Source organism: Sinocyclocheilus grahami, unplaced genomic scaffold (genome assembly GCF_001515645.1).
Source record: "Sinocyclocheilus grahami isolate Dianchi unplaced genomic scaffold, SAMN03320097.WGS_v1.1 scaffold3.1, whole genome shotgun sequence".
NCBI classification, from domain to species: domain Eukaryota; kingdom Metazoa; phylum Chordata; class Actinopteri; order Cypriniformes; family Cyprinidae; genus Sinocyclocheilus; species Sinocyclocheilus grahami.
In genome coordinates this window covers 5,161,781-5,181,225 of record NW_015505182.1, presented here as the reverse complement: position 1 = coordinate 5,181,225, position 19,445 = coordinate 5,161,781, and the positions used below count along the sequence as shown (strand labels likewise).

General features: G+C 38.0%; 1 protein-coding gene across 1 annotated transcript in view; it reads right to left on the bottom strand.

The window, feature by feature from the left end:
- LOC107581615 (protein diaphanous homolog 3-like) overlaps positions 1-19,445 on the bottom strand; it is a 344,565-nt gene that overhangs the window by 122,814 nt on the left and 202,306 nt on the right. Inside the window, exons 15-18 of the mRNA XM_016267247.1 lie at positions 12,324-12,416; positions 10,992-11,086; positions 8,611-8,712; positions 1,062-1,301 (exon numbers count right to left, since the gene is read on the bottom strand). Of these exons, the coding sequence (XP_016122733.1) occupies positions 1,062-1,301; positions 8,611-8,712; positions 10,992-11,086; positions 12,324-12,416 (530 nt within the window). The remainder of the gene's footprint in view (positions 1-1,061; positions 1,302-8,610; positions 8,713-10,991; positions 11,087-12,323; positions 12,417-19,445) is intronic.

The following is a 19,445-nucleotide window of genomic DNA, read 5'->3' as shown; positions in this document are numbered from 1 at the left end:
AAAGCAATGCCAAGTCACCATGGAAACCTTAATTAATCTGCATGGCTGCAGTGGTAATTAACTATACTCCCCTTCTGCCCTTTTCCACTCACCTAAATCTGAAAATTTTACCCAAACATTATCATTAGAGGGCTTTACCCGTGGGGGAAGACGACTGCTAAGGCGTTCTGGGTGTAACTTTGCAAAAGGATACAGACATAATTTATTAGTGTGACATTAACACACCTGACTAAACAGAATATAAAGACTGTCCTCTTACCGACAAGCATATGTATGTCTGCATTACGTCACTATGCCGAAACTTCTCTAAAAACAAAAGAAGAAGCCATAAAGTGGTTTTTGGTCTCTGCACTTTGATAGATGCCAGAAGATATGGCTATTGTGGTCTGGAGTGCTTGATAGTGTTAAATCAAATGAGATCTTCTCGAACGGCAGTCGTTTTTAGCGAAAGGCACTTTAGATGGGCCGGACGATAGGGGTCAAGGTAACGGGAAATGTGCGGGAGGGGAGTGAAGGACGCAGAAGCACTCATGCCTGATGGTGACTCAGCTTTTGCTCCTTCACAGACATTGGAGGAACATAAATTATCATCTTATCGGCTTATTCCCAAAAACAGAAAGCAAGAGGAGAACGTTTGATGAAAAATGCCCACGGGTGTGTTTCAAACATGGAGAAACCTGCTAAACAGATAAATAGAGGCTAATAATTCACAAAATGAGTAAATATGGATAGCAAATCACATGAATGACTTCAGGGCTGGTTTTGCTGGATGAAATGCTACACATTCTTATGGACTACACTTACTCGGTTTCTAGGAAACCAACCCAAAACAGCTTCTAGACCTCATGTATTTGATTCAGAAGTTTAAAAGCACTTGTTTTAGAATGATATAGAAATGCTTAGGCTAGCATACGGCAATGCTTTTATCCACAAACAGCTCCATTGAACACATCTGACCAAATTTCAATACATTTCGCAGACTTTGTAAATGTTTCCACAGACAAAATGTGGACAAAAAGTGTGCCGAATCTTAGATATAGGCTCTTTCTCTCTGTACTTACCTTGCAGAGCGAGCTGAGGTTAAAGCCAAAGGACTGGGCGTTCCGCGAGCCAGTGTTCATGAAGTTCCCCATGAGCAGAATGAGTTCCAGCAGCCTGCTGAAGGCTTTGCTCTTCTTCACCTCGTTGCAGGCTGCGTTCACTGCCATGATTTCCGGACGCAAGTTACTCACTTGTTCTTCAAACTGCAGCTTAAACAGGATGGAGTTCAGCCTGGGCCTCAGACGCTTCACGGTACTAATCTGGAAGAAGAGAAAATAAGCAGAAACATTGTTAAAGGGGTCATATGATGCGATTCAATTTTTCCTTTCTTTTTGGAGTGTTGCAAGCTCTTGGTGCATAAAGAAGGTCTGTAAAGTAGCAAAGACTAAAGTCTCAAATCCAAAGATATTCTTTAAAAAAAAAGTTACGAGTCAACCACGCCTACCTAAAACGGCTCATTCTAACACACCCCCACATGTCTACGTCACGATGTGGCAAGATTTGCATAACGCCACCCAAATGTTCATGCAAAGAACGAAGGCGTATTTATTCTCGCTGTAGTATTGTTGCTGCCGCCGCCATGTCGTGGAGACACTGTGTGTTTCGTTGTGAAAGCGAAACTACTTTGTTTAGCCTTCCAAAAGAGGACGATATCCGCTTTGTCATGCCTAGAGCTGATCTGTGCTGATCGCTGAGGAAATACATCAACTTCGCGGTGTGAATCGCAGGATCGGCTTTCACCGTGGACGAAGCGGAGTCCAGTCCGGGGTCGTCTCATGTGGTTGCCACAAGCCCACCGGCCGCTTTGGTTTTATGTTTACGCGGCTCGATACGCAACACATAAAAAGACAGTACAAGTCATTAGAATCAGTAATTACTGTATGTCCCCAATGGATGCAACAAATGCCTCGTTTGTAATGGGTTTTTATTGTTTTTGTATTGTCGCGCCGGGACACGGCATCACAGTATGTTAAGGGGCGTAACATTTCCGTCACACGCTTGAGGTTTTCGGCCAATCACAACGCACTGGATAGCTGGCCAATCAGCGTACACCTCGCTTTTCAGAACGATGAGCTTTGTAAAAATCGACACGTTTCAGAAAGGCGGGACATAGAGGAGAAACAATAATGTACATTATGTGGAAAAGAATGTGTTTTTTTTAACCTTAAACCGCATAAACACATTGCATTACACCAAATGCACAACAATGTTCTTTTTAGCAACGTCATATGACCCCTTTAAATTTAAATCGCTATGGAATAAAACCTAAGGACACTTGCAAACTAAATGGCAACAGTTCAATCTTATAATTCAATTCTGATAAAAATCAATATATTCATATTGAACCATATTAAATCAATGTAATGTAAAATATTTTTATTCCCCTGAAACTGCTCTTCCATTATGAGTGTATCTACGTGTATGTGTTTAATTTGAAGCATGCATATATGTGTGTTTGTGTTTGTAGTGTGCATTTAGTGGTTATGGAGAGGAGGGGGTTGAGCAGGACCCAATTTGCCCCTATAAAAGACAATTAGCGATCACAAATTAAGGGTGTAATTAAGATACTCAATACAGAGATATGATTAATATGTCTAGAGCTGTTTTCCATAATCAGATATCATCTCTTGTACATGCACGCACACTGCAATCAGTCTGTATCAGTGTGTATAAATAAACCCAGGGAGCATTTTATCCTTGAAGACAAGTGACAATGAACCAAAAGCACAACAACTCCAAACTGAAACGAAGTGACTGATGCAAAGAAAGGAGAAAATGAGAAGAAAAGGTAAAGAAAACAGGGCAAAGCCAAATGCCTAATTTATGTGTGTAAACATTCAGCAAACTTGTAGCACCCATCTTCTGTGCGTGTCAGGCAGCGCTAATCTGCAATGAAACAGACTCTGATTCAAAGCTCTCCTAGCAATAAATGTTTGAGGGAGCCCCCCTCAGCATATACAAGGAATTATTCACTAGAGCTTCTAAAAGACAGCAAAGTAAGAATTATCAGGGAGGTTCAGTGGTTCAGTGATGCTGGAAATCACATAATAGCTCCTGTATATGAAACAATTTAGGGACTTCATGACACCAGACACATGGTGCAATGAAAAAAGACCAACTGTATATTTTAACAAAGGCATAAAAAGATGCTTTCAATAATGAATTAATGATGAGAAGCTGGAAGTTTTGCAAACATGTTGTCTTGTAGAATCTGAACTGAAAGCTACCAAAAATAAATAAATAATAAAAATCACATAGGGCAGGACTTTATCTGGATTCATCAGAATTTGATTGGATCATGCTAATTATGATACTATTGGTAATGTTTTCCCCACCCACACAGCCTTGGATACAAAGTAACAAAGTGCAAAGTTGTTTCAAAGCAGAGAACATATTATATTGAGACGGAACATAACAACATGTTTTCTTCTTTAGAAAAACTGCACTGATGAATTGCATATAACAAGACCTGGGAAATAAAGAAAGTAAACAGTAAATAAATAGGGTAAATTTGACATTGTTGTCTAGACATTTCACTTTTCAATTAGAGTGGCGTCTTCATTAGTAATTATTCTCTTTGATCAGTGCTGGGAGCCTTTTCACCGCCTAGTTCAAAGTAACGCATTATTTCTGAACAAAGCAATGATGCATATGTGGGTGTTTTCCCCACTGTGGTCACATCTGGCCTTGTGGACTATTCTCCTTGTGGAGAATAAACTGTCTTTTACTTGTCAAGAGTGTCATTTAATTTGCCCACTAACAATGTCTATTTACTGTACATGCATCTCAGACAAAATGCCATTGCTTTTTTAAAACCATGCTTTTTTCACTGAACCAAAATGTGTCATTTCTCATTCCATCTCAAATGATATCATGTTTAATAGTATTTTGTCATGAATTTTTTATTTAATTTTTTTGATTGTTTCACAAAATACTGAAAAAATGATCCTCTATATAGGACTTTCATATTTGAAGACTCAAAACCTGTCGAGTACAAGAGTAGAACAATAAAATATATACATAAAAAGTATTTCAAACATAGGCAAAAATGAATAAATAATAATAATAATAAAATTATTTTTTTATATATCTTTTAGAATGTAATTTATTCCTGCAATGGCAAATCTGAATTTTCAGCACCCATTAGTCCAGTTTTTAGTACCAGAGAATCCTACAGAAATCATTTAATATGCTGATTTGTAACAGGTCTTTTTTTTCCCCTTTTCTTTTTAATACACATATTTATACATTTAGGTGTTGTGATATTAACCGTATGGATGCACATTACCCCTTACATGCATGTGTTGTTCATAAAAGTACATGAAACCAATTCAAATCCATCCACCCACAGGGAAAACAGCATGATACCAGCTAAACTTTACTGCAGAGTCCTCAAGGTAAGACATTCAAATCAACCTTTAAAGTCTAAATTCAAATGCACCTGCAGACGGGAGTGGAGGTAAGACTGTGGTGCCTGCCACTCAGCATGTGACAGTATTCAGAGGGGAACAACTTTTCAAGTGTTTCAAGTATTATTCTTTATCAGGAAGCTAAATCATCATTTCACACAACCACCCAGAGTGCCTGCCGATGCCGAACAACAAAAGAGTTTCAGTGTGTGTGTGTGTGTGTGTGTGTCCCAGTAGACCCTGAACACACTCGCTACGTCTCTAGCGTATATGGCCTGCTGGAAGACTCAATGGGGAACGGGACACACACACACCTGTTTTATCTTTCTGCCTCTATTGTCTGGCTGAGTTAGTATGCCTGATTTAAACTTTTTCTTTCTGTGCACCTTGAACTAAGACTTGGTAAAAGGGGGAGGGGGACTGTTGCTACGGCAACAGAAGATTTCTCTTCTCCAAGAGTTTTCCGGTAAAAGCTGTAATTCTTTACGTTCAGCTACACCTGACTAAAGCGAAACCGTTTATCAGGAGCTAAAAATATCGCATGCAGCCATTAAAAACATTTATTCAGAGAAACAAAGCAGATGGCTGAAGTATCCCATGCGCCACATGCACATGCTTACACACAATCACCTATATGATTTTAAGGTCCCAACAGTTGCATGCTATATTTTATGGTCCACTAAGCAGGCAGCAAACAAAGGGTTCAAAGTTCTGGCTCCAGAAAGGAACAAAGAGTACAAAACTGCTTGCAATGGCACTATGGGAGATTAAGAATTCCCTTTGAACTGGATAGTTCTCTGAACTGCAAATGCATCATTTCCTGCTGCCCACGCATGCATAAACCACAGTTCCATATGCCTCATTATATAATAAACACCCCAAACACAGTGACAGGCCACACTGTTGCATAAAACGATTCCTTTGTGCCTTTCACTTCCATTTCATTTCTCAAAAAAGCAAGACCCCTTTCTCTCATTCCAGCATCCCAGTTGTCTTAAAAAGTCAAGTGTAATGATCCTAAGACAATGGGGGCAAACAAACCTGTTATAAGCTTTGTGACCATATGCTTGCAAACACCAATAATTAATTTGTGAATCTCTAGCAGGGTCAGCTGCTGAACTGTGCCATTGGCGATTGAGTTGACTGATTGATCCATAGTTCAGAGGTGAGCAGCATGTACTTAAACTATGACAAATCCAAACAGGAGCAAAAGACACAGTAGTCTGACAACGTTTTAAAGCTAAACTTCACACATCTCGACAGAGAGTTGAGAAAAGCTCTGAAATTGATCTCACACATTCAGAGATGAGTTGTCAAAAACAATCAAATATGAGAAAAGCCTTCATTATCATCTCAAATGACAACTCTTGAACATATCATAACAGAAAAATTACTATTAAAATGCAACACTATCCCACAGTGATATCTAAAACAACACAGATGACTATAAAGCTGTTATGAGTATAAAATGTGTTCACAAAATATATTTCATATCAAGAGGTATCAAACTGATTTAAATTGATATTGGGGAACAATTTGGTAATCATAACCGGTAACACTTTGATAGCTTAAAGGCACAATATGTAATTTTCGCCGCTGGAGGGCACGTATTCAAAATAAACAAAGAAGCAAAGGCGTAGTTTGATGATGCTGTGACTTGAGTGTGGAATCATGGGAGTTCTCGTCTTCATCCCCACAGCTGATGCAATCCGATGGGACTTGGGCAGAAATCATGTTCATGGATGAGCTAATGATTTATTAATGTAGTAGAATGACGCAGGGTGAGGCTGAAAGCCGTCGAAGCGAAACGAGGCCGCTGAACGAGCGTGACACACGGCTCGAAAGCAGCAGAGCTTTTATTATGCCACAGTTGACCGCTTCCGCTCCTTCTGGTCGTGCATATGAGGGGAAAAAAAAGCAATGCTGTTTTATCATACTAGATACGTTTGAAAGTTCTGTTATAATGCTACTCTGTGCGGTCGTCGCCGGTCTATTAAAATGCACAACATATTAAAGCTTTGGTGTTTCCATATTAAATCGAAATCGAGAGGTTATGATGTCATTAGCAGGCAACACAAAGACACTATGGAAACGGTCTGTGTCACTAGTTAAAATTGCTTATTTCTCTGGATTTAAACATTCTTTGAAAAATTAGAGATAATGAAAGTACACAAGCCAGCAAAATATATAACACTGTTTTAGTGGTTTTTGGATATTTTAATAATAAAAAATAAAAAAAACATATTGTACATTTAATTAAGGGTTCAGCAATATCATATTTTCATGTTATGGCTGATCATTAGTGTTATTAAATGATTAGTGTCATTAAATTATTGTGAGTGTTAGATAATGACAGATGTAATTTAGATGAGATTAGCAAAATTAATTGACTCAAAATAAACATTTTCTATTTAAATCATAGTTTAGACTACAAAACCATAATATGGGCAAAATATAATTTTGTTTGCTTCGGTGCTAGAAATTCAGCCATGGAGGAAATACCGTTTTTTCCCTCCTATTTCAGTTCCAATGTGCTGTAGACAAGTTTAGTTTCCCCCAAAAAGTGTATACATTGGCACTTTTTAAAACATTACTCTGGCTCAACTAGAAAACAATGTGGTACAACAAGTTAAACTAACATTTTGTGAATATTAATTTATTATTTAAAACCTTATTCACATTCACTGAGGGCCTCAGCAAGAGCTGTTTTATTAACTACAGAGTAAACGGTTAAGACAGCTAGGTTAAAACTGTGTTAATGTAGCAGGTCTACCATATGCATTTTCCATTAGAGAATTACAGTAATTCTTTCTGTGTTTAGAGACACAATACACATCTTGGGTTGTACAATATGTAGTTGTTTTGTTTGTGTCTAGATGATATTGGTCTCAGTTTCTGTTTTCGGTTTAAGAGATTAAATCTTTTGTATAGGGACAAACAAAACATCGACCTGAGAAAAGTTTAAAGGGGTCATATGATGCGATTTCAAATTTTCCTTTCTCTTTGAAGTGTTACAAGCTCTTGGTGCATAAAGAAGATCTGTAAAGTAGCAAAGACTAAAGTCTCAAATCCAAAGAGATATTCTTTATAAAAGTTAAGAGGCAACCCCTCCTACCTAAAACAGCTTGTTCTAACACGCCCCCACATATCTACGTCACGATGTGGGAAGATTTGCATAACGCTGCCCAAATGTTCACACAAAGAAAGAAGGCTTAACTTTAATTATTGCTTTTGCCGCCGCCGCCATGTTGTGGAGTTGCTGTGTTTCGTTGTGAAAGCGAAACTACTTTGTTTGGTCTTCCAAAAGAGGGCTAGAAATCAGTGGTTAAGTTGTATTTACAACACTGTTCCAGAACAGTTTAACCCAAATATTCAGATGTGTGCTGCGCATTTTATGGAGGATGAGGACTGTTTCCTGAACCAGTAGCCTACAATGCGTCTGTGGCACAAAGGCTATAAAGTTGGGCAGTTCCAACTTTGCAAGGACAGTCTGGCGCTTCTAGCTCATAGCCTGTAAGTACGTTTTTTATATTTAAATAATTTGCTACTGATGATTCAAATGCGAGTTTTGAGGAGTGTAGAGTAGGCTTGTTGTTTGTCCGATCACAAATGCAGACATGGTTTTATGTTTACGTGGTGCGATACGCAACGCAAACGCTTAAAAAGACAGTATAAGTCATTATAATCAGTAATTGTGTCCCCACTGGATGCAACAAATGCCTCATTTGTAATGGGTTTTTTATTGGTTTTGTCTCGTCCTGTTGGGAGACGGCATCACAGTATGTTAAGGGGTGTAACATTTCCGTCACATGCTTGAGGCATTCGCCCAATCACAACGCACTGGATAGCTGGCGAATCAGAGCACACCTCACTTTTTTAGAACGATGAGCTTTGTAAAAATCTACGCGTTTCAGAAAGGCGGGCCAAAGAGGAGAAACAATAATGTACATTATATGGAAAATAGTGTTTTTTTTTTACCTTAAACCGCATAAACACATTGCATTACACCAAATAACGTTCTTTTTAGCGACGTCATATGACCCCTTTCAATAAAAAAATTACAGATGACTTCTAACTGGACATGTCACTAGACTGAAGAGTAAATTCATATGAAAACCATTTAGAATTGAGAAGAGTGTGTGTGTGTGTATGGAATTACCACTACTCCAAACTGCTCTGGTTCAGAGAGGTTGGCAAATTCGCTCTTGTACTTGACCAGTGCGTTCAGCTGCTCCTGTTCAGGCAGGTACTTCACAAGATTCTGGAGGGGAAAACAAGACAAAGAACTTGTGTTACAAAGAATGTGTGCTACATTCGTTCAATTAACAGTTCAACTTTAACCTGCAATCTAATTGTTGCTGGTTTAGTTCTAGTGTCTAGCCATTTAGAGGAGCTCCTCATCTAAATCGACTCTCTGGCAATTAAGGACACACTAGACTAATTGAAGGTACGATATATCTCCCTGGAGAATTCTGAGGTTAAGCATCTTGCTCAAGGCCAAAACGGCACTTGAGCAGACCTGTGATCTCAGTAACCCTCCAGTTCATGAGTTGGCCCAGGCTGGAAATGAACCTACAACCTGCTCATTACCAGGTCAAATACTAAAAACTAATACTTTAATACTCTAATACTTTATTGTGATACATACCCTTTATTTTATTTTAAATTATTTTGTATTTTATTAAAAATAATGATGGACTCCAAACACGTTTGATATTTTCAGCCTATTTTAGAAAATGTATTGTTTTCATTTGCTGCTCATCTCCTAGGAACGAGGCATTTCTGTGTTAGTTTGTTGTGTTCAGAATGACTTGGACTTTTGATAGTGAGTGATCCTCACTAGTTTTAGTGTTCGATGGCCAGTTTTTCCTCTGTAACTATTTAGAGAGTCGCAAGTGTATGATGCGTAGTGGTTTAAAATCTGCTCAGGTTTAAAAGGTTGTGTAGTGTATTCCAACCTTTACACAGATTTTGGCCAAATTCTAGAGTTATAGAACTTACACCCAAGAGTTCTCATTGGAAGTCCACTGATTTTTCATTGCACATATCAAAAAAAGTTGGTAATGAGTTGAAAGGAATTCACACCATTAGGCTCACACAGCTTCATCATAATATGTGGTTTCATCTCAAAGCATTGGTAGGGCTATGACGTTTCGTTATCCATTTCAGAATCACTTTTCACCAATCAGCTGCTTTCAATCTCCATTGCCTATCTTATAAAAAGCAAATGCTAAAAAAAAATACATAAAATAAATGTTTTAGCAGCAATTTAATCATTTTTATACATGCACTCATGTGAACATGTCTATCCACATCGTGTGTTCTCTCAACCTCTCGTGTACCCATGTCACCCTCCATGAGATCATTAAATCATAGATATATATAGATCTCCAGCAATTCTCATTTATTAACATATTGCGATCTTGTTATTTTTTGAATCCGTAACTCATAAGTATTGGCATAAAGTACTACAATATAAATGCACTTTTAATTAACTGCTTGTCTGTGGGGGTTCAGGAGGGGGAGTCAGGAAGCACCTCTCTCTTACTACAAAAGGAAAAACTTTGAAGCTTCATATAGCCATATATGAACTGGTTTAGTTTATCTCCAAATGGCCACTTCATTAGTGCACATGAACATGAGCCAAATAGATGGATGGCCAATTTTGTCTATGTCAACTCCAAAATGAAATATATAGTATAGATGCAGATGGCTATTTCTGTTGTTCCCATCGCAGTCATTAAGATAAATATGAGGCTGCTTTTAAGTGGTAAGCAGTATAAAATAACAAAGCCCTGTTATGGATCTGAAGTAGTGGATATTTTAAAACTATAATAGTGAATGAGAACCTGCTGTGCACTGAGCTACTGAAGAATACATAAAGCTGAGCCTCACATCACTGCTGAATGATAAAAAGCAGGGGGAAATCAAAGAGAGGGATAATGTTTAATGTATTTATAAAACAAAAATGAAATATATGCATTTAAACCATGCAACAGTAGAAAAGTGTCATGCAGAAGATTCTGCTATGCCGCTGTTCAGTATTTTCTGTGATGTGCTTGATGGCAATCCAAAACCATGAGAAACAATAGTGTATAGTGACGCAGTCATATGATTCTAGCGTAGACCATCTCTTTATTATAATTTATTTCATTTATAATTAATGCATTTAACAGACACTTTTAACCAAAGCGACTTACAGTGCATTCAGGCTATACATTTTTTACCAGTATGTGTGTTCCCTGGGAATTGAACCCACAACCTTTTGCACTGCTAATGCAATGCTCTACCACTGAGCCACAGGAACACATTATTATTATAACAGCAGAAAATTTGTTCTGATGTGCATATGCATGAGACATGTTTGTAAAGCTGTTCATAATTACCAAGTATCAGTTATACAAGCACCCTATAACATAGATGTGGAAACGGTCTACTGTGCTGCTGAAAAATGTACCCTGAATTGCTCACATTTGTGGCTGTCCTCTCTGAACATGGGCATGCTTGAAAGGTCATGAATGGTGATGAGAGGAATGTTACCTGGATCATGGGCTCAGTCAGCTGATCCTCGTCCACCTCTAAAATCATTCTCCTGATCTCCTCATAGGGCATACGGAACGACCCCAGGAAAATGGCTAAGGTAGCGAGAGAGGCAGAATTTACATCAAAAACTCCCTGCAGTAATTCATCAACAGGCCACACACACTCTTTGTCTTGTGTGCATGTGTGTATGTCCACTGCATGGTGATAATATCTGATAAAAAGAAAGAATGAGCTTGACATCGTCTGCATTTGAATCTCACTTCAACTAGTCGAGACGAGGGCCAGATGAGGCAGTATCAAGATAACATTCATATATCAAGACAACAGGGTTTTCACCTCTGCCTGCATTTGTCACAAATACTCACAGTTCCTGAGCTAAAATCCGATTTCAGAAGAATGGCAATAAAGGGAAGGTGAGAGAAGGAGTAAGTGAATGACAGAAGGGTGAAAAAGGGTGAGGGACAGTGATCCGACTGGTGGGGTGTTCAGCTGGGACAGGAACATTTCATTTCTCCCTTTCCCTTTTATTACAGAACTTTGTTTATTGCCACAGAGACACTCGGACAAATGAATTAGTGTGAATACATGCAAATGAAAAACAGCGAAAAAGTAAAGGGAGAAAAGCAGTTTAAATGTTTAAAAACAGATGCAAAGAGAAGTGTCTGTGAAAGATGGAAAGAGAGAGAGAAGACGTTGTATAACAGCACAAGACAGGTGTTATTGTGTATCTCAAGGTTCTGAGAAAGAAAAAGAAGGAAGGTCGCAAGGAAAAAAGGACACCTGAAAACTTGTTTTGATTCACATACCTTTCTGCACAGTCAGAACAGTAGGGAAATAAGTTTTTACTACTGTTTCCAAAACAACACGAAAATCATAAAAAAAAAAAAAAAAAAAAAATTAAGAGAAGACAAGTCTAAAAGCTTACTATTAATTTCTGCTCATCTGCACTATGTTTGTCATTGTTGGTCTATGCACATGCTATACTTTTTAAAAAAATGTGTGCTATTGCATCTAGCTCTATTTTGTCTGTGTCTTTTGCTATGACGGTTTTTGAGACAGAAGCTCATGTTTGTTGCCCCCCTTTACCCTAGCGAATGTATAAATTGATTAAAAATGATTAAAAAACAGCAAAATAAACAAAACAAAAATTTGATTATTAAACGAAACAAAATTAAACAAAACCAAACTAAACCAAAACAAAAATCAAAGCAATCCCAACCTAAAACAAAACAAAACAAAAAACAACCCAACTTAAAACAAAACAAAACCAAACAAAACCAAAACAAAACAAACCAAACAAAAAAACAAAGACTACTGGATAATACTCACAGAGGTTTTGTGCTATCTTCGGGTCCAGCACCTTCAGTTCTTTGACTCTCTTTTTGATTTTCTTCTCCTCCAGTTCCTCCTCTTCTCGTCGAGCTGAAAATCATCATCAACACAATTTATTACCACACCCAAGTACATGTATGCAGAAAATAAAAAATACCAGCGTGAACAAGCAGATTCACACACAGACAGTCACAAAACTGACACAGAGCTTGAAGCATACTAATGGGCTACAACAGTAGGAACACATCAGTCCGTGCTTAATTTTTCACCATTACTGTCAATCACATGTGGGAAAGAAACTAGCATTTCATCTTAAACACCACTGAACAGAAAACACTGAATAATTAAAGAGCAAAGTCTTAAGGAAAATGCATTTAATGAGGACCCGTGGGGTTCTGTGATATGTTGACCTCTCGGGGTCAGATGATGAGCAGGATGGCATTGTGAAAACATGTTATGTTGACGAGACAGGAGGAGGAGAGTGATGTAACGTGTGCTGAATGGAAAATTGCACACTTTCAAACACCCATAATGCTCAAGAAATGCTTTGATTTGAACATGTTCATGATAGCCAAAAACAATGTGTAGCTTAAATGTAAACTTTTCTATTGTAGCGACTCAGCTCACAACAGCAAATATGAATAATTAACCATAACTAGTTATAATTAATTATTCATATTTTAGATCCGCTGTAGATATTTAGTTGACCTCTCAGGGTCAACTGTCTTGTCAATTCTAAGAACGTTAATTTCCTGGTTAAGGGAAATAACTTCTTACTGTACAATTCTACAAAGCTTGTAGCATAAATCTGCATGATTAGTGACTCCGGTTATGAGCAAACAATGAACACGTCAAGTGTGATACAAGTAAGGTTTTATTAACTACATAAACACTTAAACTAGTCCAACATACTACATAAACACAAACTGGTCTAACATCCTACATAAACACATAAACTGGTCTAACATACACATACAGTTGGTATAGGAAAGGGTTAAAGTTGAACTCAGTAATTATCGTAAGCATGAATAAAATAGTCTATAATACAACAGATTAATACAAAACAGCAATAATATACACAATGGCCTGAAGAATATGTGTGTTCATTCAAAGAAAGGTTTTCCTATGAATTAATTAGTAGAAAAGTCCATTCCTTGTGGATTTTCCTTATGGGGACAATGAGTGGGTTATCCCACTCACATTCCTGGGGGGGTCATAAAACCAGTGATATCATGATTAGTTGTCATGGTGACCAGAGGGCCTGGTGTTCAGCAGAAATCCTGGCATCCAGTTTATTGAGTGAGGGGACTGTGACGATTTGTTAATCTAATGAATAATTGATTTGTTAAATCAAATTAAAATTAGTGTGTCAGATTGGTCGAGACGCTACACTATGATGCCCAAAAACGCTGTATAAGTACGTAGATTCGATTCGAACATGTCTATGGTGCCCCAAAACACTTTCTAGGTAGGTAGCTTCAACTGAGCTCATCTATGACACCCAAAACCGCTTTCTAGGTAGGTAGCTTCAATTTAAATTCGCCTATGATGCCCAAAAACAGTAAGTAGGTCAAATTAATTTGAACTTGATTTTGATGTCCAAAACTTCTGTCCAGGTAGGTAGTTTCAATTTGAACATGTCCAAAAATACTGTCTAGGTAGCTCATTAGGTTTTGAGGCAGAGCCAATGAGTGTGTAATGGTCATGCTGAGAGAGTAAGGGGATTGGTCTTTGGCAAGACAGCTGTGAAGAATGAGATTAGAGCCACACAGCTGTGATGAATGCAGTAAATGGGGTCACACTCAAACACACTCGCATACACACTGTATGCATTTAGCTTGCTATGCATGGAGATTTTAGGAAGGGAGCTAAATATTTTGATATCTTTCTCTGTCTTCCGTGTGGCTTTTAAAACAAATAAAACTTAGGAGGCAACGCAGAGGTCATTGACTTAACAGGTTAAACAGCTCCTTCTTCAGATCTCAGAAGAGAGATAGTGAGTGATGAATAAAAAAGAGAAAAGAGATGAGGAGAGGAGCAGATAGAAAGCAAGGGGTTTCAATACAAGTTTAATTATTTAAGACACCAGATTAAGAGAAGTAAACGCAGGTCTCCGGAGAGAAGTGCATAATTGTCTTGTGCACTAATTAACACGGCTGTCTGGATACCAACTTGAAAAACACAGGAGCGGGGTTAATCTACAGGAAAAGAGCCCTATTCACACAAACAGCTAACCCAGATGCATAGCTAAACCACAACAGCATGAGCATTTTACATTCACACATAGAGATGACAGTGACTACAAAAGAAAGTCAAAGTGACTAGACAACACCATTCAAGCTCCACAGGTTATTCAGCCACTAGCTATGTTCCAATCTGGTGATCTGCCTACCTACACTGCATTGCAAAGCACTATAGGCACACCGGCGCCAGGCCAAAAGTGACACCTTTTGGTCAATCTAAGGCAACAGTACATACTAGCAGAAAAGGCAATTCCAGAATGTTCAGAAAGTTAGATTTTTGAAAGAATATAATATTTAATTAATTTTTTTGAGCGAGGGTTGGGGGAGTGTCTTATGCTCACCAAGAGTAGTTGTTGGCTCAAAATATTACCATTTTCCAATTTGATATATTTTAAAATGCAATTTATTCCTGTGATGGAAAAGCTGAATTTTCAGCAGCCATTACTGCAGTTTTCAGTGCCACATGATCCGTCAGAAATCATTCTAATATGCTGAATTGATACTCAAGAAACATTTCACATTATCATCATCAATAATTCTGCTTTTATGGAAACTGTGATTTTTATTTATTATCAGCATTTATTTGTTCTTTTCTTAGTAAAATTTAAAATATCTTTACTGACACTTTTATTTAATTTAATATTTTCTTACTGAACAATAGTTGTAATTTGTTTAAAAAAAAAACCATAACGACCCCAAACATTTGAACAGCATTTTCAATTGGTAAAATGTATTCAATTTTAGTTAGGATGCCATCTTAGAAGGCATTTTTCTATGTAGGGAAGTAGACAGCAAGGCAGCTCACTAGGTTTCAAAGCCCTATTGAGTACTGAGTATTGTCTCTGGTTGTTTTTCTTTTTCATAAATACCCAATGGATGAAATCAGCATGGGGAAGGGGCCACATGCAGGAAAAACCCACTCTCCATACATCCACACACTTACTGTACTTGAGTGGCTCTTCCACAGGTTCACTCTCCTCAGACACTTTAGTGAGCAGAGAAAGGATGGAGAAGATAGAAAACAGAACAAGAATGCAAATAACAGAATCAGAGACAGCAGCCAACAGAAAAAGACAGTGAGAGCCAAAAAAACAAAAGAAAATGAGACCGAAACAGAAAAAAATTAGCCTGAAGACCAAGAGAAAGTAGAGACGTGATTTCTCATTAAATTCCACAATTAATTGTTAATTATGCTAAAACTCTGGAGCAGACAAATTTGATTTGGCGAATATTGGGATGGCTAAAACTTGAGAAAGTAAAACCCTAAAGAACTAATTGTAATCAGTTGGCAAGAGGGAGGAAGATCATTAAAGATTCATGTTCTCTATGTAATTGGAACAAATTGGCTGATTTATCCTGTATATCACATGCAGATCTCTAAGACCAGTTCAAACACTGACAGATATAGCACATGAAATGCATGACAGCATGTGCTTTTCCGATCATTTCAGGCCTGTGATGTACAGATATAGGGCACTCAGTGAATGTGAACTCTAAAAACACAAGAGTCCGTGAACAGCTGGAATATCGATCTGAGCACGGCCCTCTCACCACCCCTCCATCTAGTCATTCCATTCATATCACCCCTCTTCTACAGGAATAGAAGAAAGCAACTGTGTGTGGGATAAAGATATGCAGTATTGATCTGTTCATCATGATTAACAGCCGTGCCATCAAAACTATGTCCATTCATTACACACACACAGCACATACACACTAAACACGTATGCAAGTCAGATGATGCATGATTCACGGTGCCGTCTCTCAGAAGCACACAAAACCAAAGCGTGTGTAATGGCCTTCACTGCTTGAGTGCATGGCTAACAAATTTATGATATTATGGCCTCTTTAAAGCATCCAAGGATTGTATTTTTCTTGCCTTTGAATGGGAAAGCATGTGGTAAAGAATTTATTTCTTAAAGGAATAGTTCAATAGATTCAACAACTAAATCTATTATCCACTGGCTTTTGAATTATTGCAGAAAACACCCTCTGTAACCAACAAAAGTGTATGATTATAGCATGTTTTGTTCATCAATATAATCTTCACAAATGAACGCATTGTATGAACAATGTATGGAAGTAAAAAGTGGAAGTTAAGCTATTCGCATGACAACAGCGTCACCACAACTAAGTTTTCTGACAACCCATTCTTTATTTGAAATCTACACATTTGAGTTAGAATAGTATAAACACAAAGAGGCTCTAAAAGCAGTCTAGTGAGTAGGTGTGTTATGCCTTTCGGTCGATTCTGTGTATCATCTGTGTTGTTCATAAATCTATAGATTCAGCTACACCTATACTGAACTATACTGTATATCGCCTCACTTACAAGCACAGCTGATTAATATTAAACAGACAAATACATTTTGATGTAGACAAAGAACAGGGCTTTAAAGGTCTTTCAGACAGGTAATTTTTCACATGCTATGTACTACACTGACACCATATTAAAGGGCACATTAAAGGCCAAGCAAAAGTCACTAAACATCCTTAAAAGCTCTTTGAAAGAGCACTTGGATTTGCAGTTTGCCTGGTGAGCGAAGTTGCAGCAAGAATGCCAGTGTTGCAGATCTAAGCCAATTCTGTGATTCCTGCCACATAGTTGTAGTGAGAAGTCGTTAACCCCATCAATTAACATTTAGATCGCTAATGAAAGGGCAACTGACATGAAACGGTCTAACATGGTGTCTCCAAATGTCATGAAGACTGTATATATATATATATATCTAATGAAGCACTAGCAGTGATGCAGATGAGAGGGTCGATACCAAAGTATCTCGCATAGAAATAGAAGCTGTGTGCTATAAACTGAGCTGCTGATGAACTGATGAAATGTGAATTACTGTGTACTGTTCACAACATATACAAGACATTTACAAGTATTTAGTATATACTGTTCAGTATGCCGTAAGCAGCACTCTCTTGAGTGTTTTGGTGCGGTTGGGTTTGGGAAATTGACCTCCAAGACAAACTTCCCTCCCTCCTTCGCTCACCAAATCAGGCACACAATAACCTTCTCAATAAATAGCATAACAATCTGCTTTCGGACAGAAGAGAAGGAGAACGAAACTGATGATGATCTAGAAAAATTACATTTTATCATCTTCCCCACCCCCCAAATCGCCCTCTCTCTCTCTCTCTCTGTATGTCTCTGAGAGTTGTGTTAAAGAGAATGGGAGATGAAATAAACAGGGATTGAAAGGGAATGAGGGATGGGCTGTCAGGCCCATGAGACAGCCTCCAGGTTTCCGGCCCGTCTGATCAAGGGCTGCTTAGTCATAACACAACATTACTGCAATGCTACCACAGAGTGGATACCGTGATGCCAAGCTAAAGCGCTCATTTCACCAACATCAATCTTTGTCTTTTTCCACAGTCAGCAAACGCACGAAAACATTTGTAATCAGACCAACAAAATTGCACAGATGCGCAGAGAAAAATAACTATACAAGTTGGCATGGGTGCCTCAGTGTGTTAGGCTCCAATACGCAGGTTACTTTAGACAAAAGCATCTGTAAAACAACAAAAAAAGCATGCGCTTTGAAATAGCAAATGATAAACTTTAGTAACAGTTGCTGGCTCCATGAATCGCATGAACGCTCAGCACGGGTCTCTCTGGCATTTTTAAGAATCCGCACTAAAGCCCACATTAAAAAGAGATTAAACCATCTGTGGAAATGAAATGAGGAGACATGCAATGATTATCATGATAAAGTGCATATTTATGATTGGTGATTTGGTGCCGGAGCTGGCAGGCCCGATTGTATGCGTTTCCAATAATGCTCCAGTATTTGTAGAGATTTGTACGGGTAATAAGACGGGGCCGCAGGGAGACAGTCATCAAAAGACCTGGCAAAAGAAAAAGCCTGTAAAGCTACAGAAAACCCAACACTAATTAAACACTCTCCCTCCTCTTTTGTTCATCTCAATCTCGCTTGGATTCTGTGTGCTGAACCTCACGGTCTATCTGCCCATCTCCAGCTGTCATCCACGAGTTTCTGTTTCTCCTTACACTATCCTGTCTTCTCATTTGCTTGCTCTGTCCACCAGGCAGACTTCTTTTAGGAGAGACTTGAGATTCCAGACAGAAGACAGACAGACAGAGAGGACAAATAGTGATAAAAAGCTGAAAACTGTCAAAATCAACCTCAGTCGACAGGAAAAAAAACATCGGGTCAAGCAAACATCCGAAAACCAACACATGCATATGCAAAACCGAGTTCAGAAATACTTGTGTGCGTTAAATTTTCATGTTTTTCGAATATTCTTTTCCAGGACTTCAAGTGCATCTCTACAAATCTCTGTACACTTCTGCGGTAGTACTGCAGGGGTCCACCAATTATTGTTTGGTCAATTTTTATATGTTAAACAAAAATAAAGCATCAACCAAAGCTAAGGGTCAGCTATGTGTCGTTCTCCCTCCACATTAAAACGTATTAAGCACAATTAATGTAATTTACAAGCATACTGCGCAATAATAAATATTTAATGGATTTTTAAAGCAAGCATCATAATTGTGTAAACACATTAATATGATAATATTTACTTAAAATCAAGGCTAAAACATTCAATTTTATACTATATGTAACCCAGAGACTCTCTCTATACAGCCAGAGATCTGAAAAATGCTTAAGACCACTAGATTATTTATTAAATAATTAAAAAATTCAAAACATAAGATAAAATATCAAATTAATTACATTTAGAATATTGTATTCTATATTTTCTCATGACTAAAATGAAGACAGTTTTGGAGTAAAAGCTTTACCATGGCAGAGTCCATTAAAAGCATGTGTCACCTGCAAGAGCACTGTGTTCACTCAATGGAATAAAATTCTCTCCGCTGTGTTAACGCACATATTCTACATGCACA